Source organism: Polyodon spathula, chromosome 2, assembly GCF_017654505.1.
Source record: "Polyodon spathula isolate WHYD16114869_AA chromosome 2, ASM1765450v1, whole genome shotgun sequence".
Classification (NCBI taxonomy): domain Eukaryota; kingdom Metazoa; phylum Chordata; class Actinopteri; order Acipenseriformes; family Polyodontidae; genus Polyodon; species Polyodon spathula.
The window spans coordinates 35,366,810-35,372,809 of record NC_054535.1 but is presented as its reverse complement, the minus strand read 5'-3'; the positions used below and the strand labels follow the sequence as shown (position 1 = coordinate 35,372,809).

The window sequence follows — 6,000 nt, the reverse complement described above, 5'->3', positions numbered from 1 at the left end:
CTAACAGATCCTGATTCAATGGTCATTCTTCCTTCATACCACTAGGAGGCATACTGGAATAAGGTCTGACTGCATATCCAGACACAGTTACTATGAAGAGGAACATTTACAGTAACTTAGGTTGGGTATCAGATATTAAATTCAATTGAGGTACATTGAATGCAAAACATTAATCCTAATTTATTTGTATAACATTGTGCTTTGGATTATGCACCACTGGTATTCACTAACAGGGTATGCAACTAGTTATTTACATAAAGAGCGATATGATCAAAGGTAGGACCCATAAACCTTTGCATCTGTGTATTGCTCCAGCTTGAAAGCAACACATTGTTTCAGTTGTAAGTGGCTATAGAAGGTAGTTAAGCAGTTGCAGATTTCAAGTTAGCTATAACATTTTATAAATTTCTTGAACTCTTTAGGAGCTGAGAACAATTAAAAAGCTCCAATTAAGCAAATTATTTGTTAAATTAAGGGTCTAGTTAAGTCATTGAGAGCTCAGTTGGAATGGAAACCAGAAGACATATGAGGAGTCCCATGACCAGGGTTGGGAAGCCCTGCCTTAGATCTCCTAGTTCAACTTGATTTGATATGTGAATTCTAGTAGATGTTATTGTGCAAAGTTCAGCATGGAAGAGGAGGTCTTGGTCTCAGTTCAGCTCTTCCTACATGGCACAAGGCAACCCTGGCTCAACAGAGGAAGCTGGTAGTCAATGAGGTGCAAAATCAGGAGGAGAGGATGAGGTGTATAAAGGCCATTTCCCAGGCCAAGCAGGGAGAATGGATGAGATGGGAAAGTGTGGACCAACGCAAGATCGGCTGACAAGACCTATGGACAATAGAACAGAGCAGGATCAGTTTCCTCATCAGATCAATATATGATGTTCTCCTATTACCACAGAACATAAACCTCTGGGTGAGTGAGGATCCTTCATGTCCTTTGTGTTCATCACCTGCAACACTAAGACACATTTTGACAGGATGTAAAGTGGGTCTTAGCCAAGGATGGTTTACTTGGCGCCATGACCAGGTGCTACGATGTTTGGCCTTTACACTGGAAGACAAACGTAACCTGACCAATAAGTTGCTATCAGTTCCATCAAAGCATTACATACAAAAGACAATATTCCTCCATCCAGAAGAGCAACCACCAAGAAAAGGTGTTAAAACTGTAGTAGGGGGGAAATCTCCTGTTGTGTGAAATGTCTGATGACTCGGATCAGTAGCAGATGAAGAAGTTTATTACAATGCGCGCAAGGGAAGAGGAGCAGTTACATGAACACACCACAGCAGTAACACAAACACACTCTCTCTCTTAGTTTTAAGTTGAGGTGACCCAATACTTATACATGTTCAGCATAGCAACATTGAGCAGATTAGTATGTCAACAGTATCATAGAACAATCTCAAAATCCTCCCTATAAGGAATTGTTCTGGCTCAAAGCTCAGGAAAACAGCTTAACTCTCTGACACAAATACAGCAACCTTGGACACATTTTTTCCCTAATCTTTTACAAGTGCATGAAATGCATAACAGTAGCAAAACAAAACAATATATGAGCAGCAAAGCAGCTAATGAAAGGCAAAACTGTCATCTTGCACTAGACCGTCCTGCCTTGGAAACATTATGCGATCCTCCTTAACCCTACAAGTGCCCACCTGGGTTTTGGCTGCCTCTTCAAAACCAAGCCTCGCCCAGGACAACTGGAAGCTGCTAGAGACTGGAAAATGCTGGCAGATGTTGGTCAACGGCTTATTTTTCCACCTGAGATTGCCACCACTAACCTTTGACCAGTCTTGTGGTCTTGATCAGCACGCCTTGTTCATCTGGTAAAGTTAACAGTGCCATGGGAAGATGCTGTGGATGAGGCGTATGAGAGGAAGAAACTTTGGTATGCTCAACTAGCTGCTGAAGTGGAACATTGAGGATGGAGAGTTCAGGTTTACCCAGTGGAGGTGGGTTGTCGAGGATTTGTGGCACACTCTACAACCCGGTTTCTCAGAGATGTCGGGTTCAGTGGCCAAGAGTTGTGGTGCACAGTGAAGAACTTATCTGAAGCAGCAGAAAGGAGCAGCAACTGGCTATGGTTGAGATGGAAAGATTCTGCCTGGGGATCTCAAGCACAATAGAAAGAAAGAAACACTGATGTATGGTTAAGTAAACTGGGCTGAGTTGAGTGGGGAACGGAGGGGGGTGATGCTGGTCATGCTGATGCGCTGGGGAGACCACACTGTGATTAATCCCCGGAGCCAACATTGCAGCTGTTGCGTGTGCTGATGCACTGGGGAGACTAAATAAGCTGATCCCCGGAGTCAGCATTAGAATTAGCGTTCAGCCGTCAACACCAGGCAGAAGGATATCTACATCATCAGATGGAAAGAAATGCAAATGGATGGAAATGCAGATGGATAACATTAGTTTGCTGTAAAGCTGTGTCTTAATTGGTGCTTATCTTGGCGAGAGCCGAGTTCCAATCAGCATGAAGTTTTACATCTACTCTCATGTAATGGAAATCATCATTGTCATTATGAGTATAACCAAATGGCTTGACAGTTGGCTGCTTTGAGCAAAAAGCGTCCCCCCCCCCCATAGGGAACAATTAGCTGACTTAATTTACCAATTTATTTAGAGACCTCTTAGAGTGAGAGACCATGTGTTGGAATAAGACTTAACACTATCCTACAATAAATGTACAGTAAATAAAAGTTGCTTGGACTGGGAGATGGGTATTTTCTTGTTTTGATTTTCAGATAATGTCAAAGGGTTAACATCTAAAATATTTTTCAAATCAGTCATATCTGGGCCTCCACTATGACATGGGGAAGTTTAGAATTGACTGGTAAGTTTGATGAATAGCATACGCCTGTTAAAAACTGCTCTCAATGGTACTGGCATACTAATGTGTTTTTCAATGTTCAGAGTACTTAAAATATAGAAGGTGGATACATTTGTAGTCAAAGATTAGTCAAAAGGTTTGCTTTCCCAAGCAATATATCAAATGTAGCACAAAGCTGTTGTAAATGGTCAGATGGCCCCTGTGAGTCCATATGCTTTAGAAGAATGAAACAAGGTATGTTTCCATTGAAATGTCAAAGAAAATAAACGTTTATGCACATCTACGTTATTTGCAAGATATACATAAATACGCTAGAAAATTGTTTGCAAGGCCATTTCCATTGCATTTCTCCACTTTAAACAACAGTAAAAATAATGTTTCACATTTTTTGTGACTATCTAGCTAAAGGGATTGACTGGTTTGATAAAGTTTTAGGTAGGTAAACGCATTGGAGCCCCATACAGAACACAACCTAATGTGTATTAAATGATACCGAGCTTGTCCTTACTACTCTAAATTAATTAACCAGACTTGATACAAACAAGTGGGCATCCCTTTTCTGCATCCTGGTGTTATTTTGTCTTGTTTTCAATTCATGAAAAAAAAAGAAATAAAGCATTAACACGTACAAGCTAAGATCAGAACAAGAAGGGAGAGGTAGCCTATGACCAAAGGTTTTGCTTCAACTACAATTTTAGGATTGAGACACTGGATATCCTATTATAAGCTACTAACAACCAAACAAGCAAGATGGGCCAAATGGCCTACTCTCGTTTGTAAATTTGATTATGCTAGGTTATAATGTAATAGTAGGTTAGTAGGTAGGATTGATTTAGTTAAGTATATTTATAGTTATATACATATATTGCTTTCCTTTTTGATATATGCACTTGGTTTGGTTTCCTTTTTTTCTAGGGAATATATAATCACACTGTGTGTGTGTGTGCTTTATTATGTTACTCACTTTTTATGCTTATTTAGTGCAAACTTTTTAGAATCCTCTATTTTTTATATAGTCTACTTTGCAACAGGCTTGCATTATTCATAACAACACAATAAATGCATTACAAAGTCATTAATAAAAATAGTCCTTAATAATGTTCTGCTTCCAAGTTTAATATAAGAGATTTTCCGAACTTGCTTCTCCAATACGTGAGTAGCACATTTTAAGAAGTAGTAAAACAAATGTTTCTTGGCGATTTAGAGAGAATAAAAAGGTCGTCAATCCTGGCTGAGATGAAGCACTGTTAAATCTCTAAACCCCCAACACCAAAGCACTGGTTTCATTAAATGTAATATTTACACGACGTAGGTATATGAGATTCATACAACTGACTACGACTAGACTACCAATAATAGGGTTAGCTTAAAGTTAAATATGTTGCAGCCTAATTCTTGCATACAAATTTTGGGCTAGCGAAAAAACAGACGTTTACAAAATTATGTGACAGGTTGAAAGCTGATTCTTGACTACAATGTAATTATCGGTCCATTAGGGTTTACATAGTAACTTTTTCGCCTGCTCAGGCAACAAGAAGACGCATGTTAACGGAAAGCTAAAACATAAGGTCATGTAATTGATTTGTTCAACAGCTTGCCAGAGCTTATGTACAGTTGGAAATGAAAATATAACAGTTTAAAAGAAAATTATTATGTATTACTTTAACCTGGAGGCACTTTCAAACGTTTTCTTTCTCACATAATCACAGCAAACCAAACCCACTCTCATATTTCAACCAATGCCAAATAACTAAGGAAGTCCTTCCCTTGCCACTGCCTTCTTCCATCTGATTGATAAATGTGGAAGTCAATCATAGAACAGCCATGTCTGGGAGGACACTAAAAGCGGATTTAAATCTGCTATTCTGAGCATAACGATAAATATACAAATAGACAAATAGTGGGATTTGAGAAATAATAATGCAAAGACTGTTCTTTCTGTTTTGTTTTCTTGACGTTGTGTCAGATTCCAGTGACAAATTATGTCCTTTTTGTTAAATACCGGGACCTGAATACAGCTGTTCCAAAATCTCACACTTTAATCTTTAGTAGATTGCTGTGGTCGGGCAACTGCTGGTTATTCATATCTGCTCTTTTTTTTTATTTGAGAGTTGTGTTTTATTTCGGGGGGGGACGGACGGACGTATGTTCATTAAATCTGAGCATGTCAGGAAAACACTACAAAGGCCATGAAGTCAGTTGCTGCATCAAGTATTTTATATTTGGATTCAACATTCTTTTTTGGGTGAGTGGATTTATGACTATGACTTTCTTTTTTTCCCTTAGTCTTGGTTCTTATGCATGCCGGTGTGTTTAATGAATAATGCTGGGCTAGGCCCAGTAAATTACTGTATTTGGTAGATATTTATGCATCACTAATCCAGACAGCTTTGCAATTAGGATCCAGACCTGAACAAGTACATCTTGTGACAGACCTTTAATAGGATTCGGGTAGATTTAAAACAGCTTGCCAGCTTTCAACTATGCGTTAAGCATTAGTTTTATATAAAGTTGTAGAATGCATGCATGGGCACATAGCTATATTTTTAAACCATAATAACAGAAGCAGACATACATTTGTTTGTTTTTAATACAGTTCCTTTTAAGTGACCTCCTCCTCCGCCCCTCTCGGAACGGTACGCTATTTTGCTTGTCACTTTTGAGGCGTGTGTTGAGAGATTGTGTCAGGACACGTTTTCTGTCTCCGTGTCAACAGAAAACATCATCAACAGAAAAGAAACAATCGAGCTTTTATTATTTTGTTATTTTATTTCATATCTAGATACAGTATAACGTATTTGATCATAGCAATTCTCACAATCGGGCCTTTCTGTTTAGCAAATTACAGGGACTATCGTGTCTAGTTGAGTTGTGAAAATTATTAAGCAGGGAAAACGTAATAGCGCTCATAAAACCGATTTTTCTTCAGTACTCGTGTTTAAAGATAAAATTAACAATAATTGATTTAATTCGGGGGTGGCGCGGAGGTTACTGCTTCCAATTGCGCCCTGTGTCTGACGGGTTAGGCTCCGGCTCACCACAGCCCTCTATAGATTAAGCGGTTACAGATAATGGATGGATGATCTTTAATGCTTTGCATGTGTTCTCTGGCGTATAGACTACCTTTACGCATCAAATTACTAACTGGTATCATCTGACCAAT

General features: G+C 38.9%; 1 protein-coding gene across 4 annotated transcripts in view; it reads left to right on the top strand.

Moving 5' to 3' along the window:
• Positions 1-4,758: 4,758 nt before the first annotated feature.
• LOC121295701 (tetraspanin-5-like) overlaps positions 4,759-6,000 on the top strand; it is an 85,844-nt gene continuing 84,602 nt past the window's right edge. For 3 of the 4 annotated variants that reach the window (XR_005946963.1, XM_041220696.1, XM_041220683.1), the window contains exon 1: positions 4,916-5,082. Coding sequence is in view for 3 of the 4 variants with exons in the window: in XM_041220696.1 (XP_041076630.1) it covers positions 5,002-5,082 (81 nt within the window). In the remaining variant the exon portion in view is untranslated. Of the gene's footprint in view, positions 5,083-6,000 lie in introns of all 4 variants that reach the window. The other variant, XM_041220704.1, reaches the window with a different exon arrangement.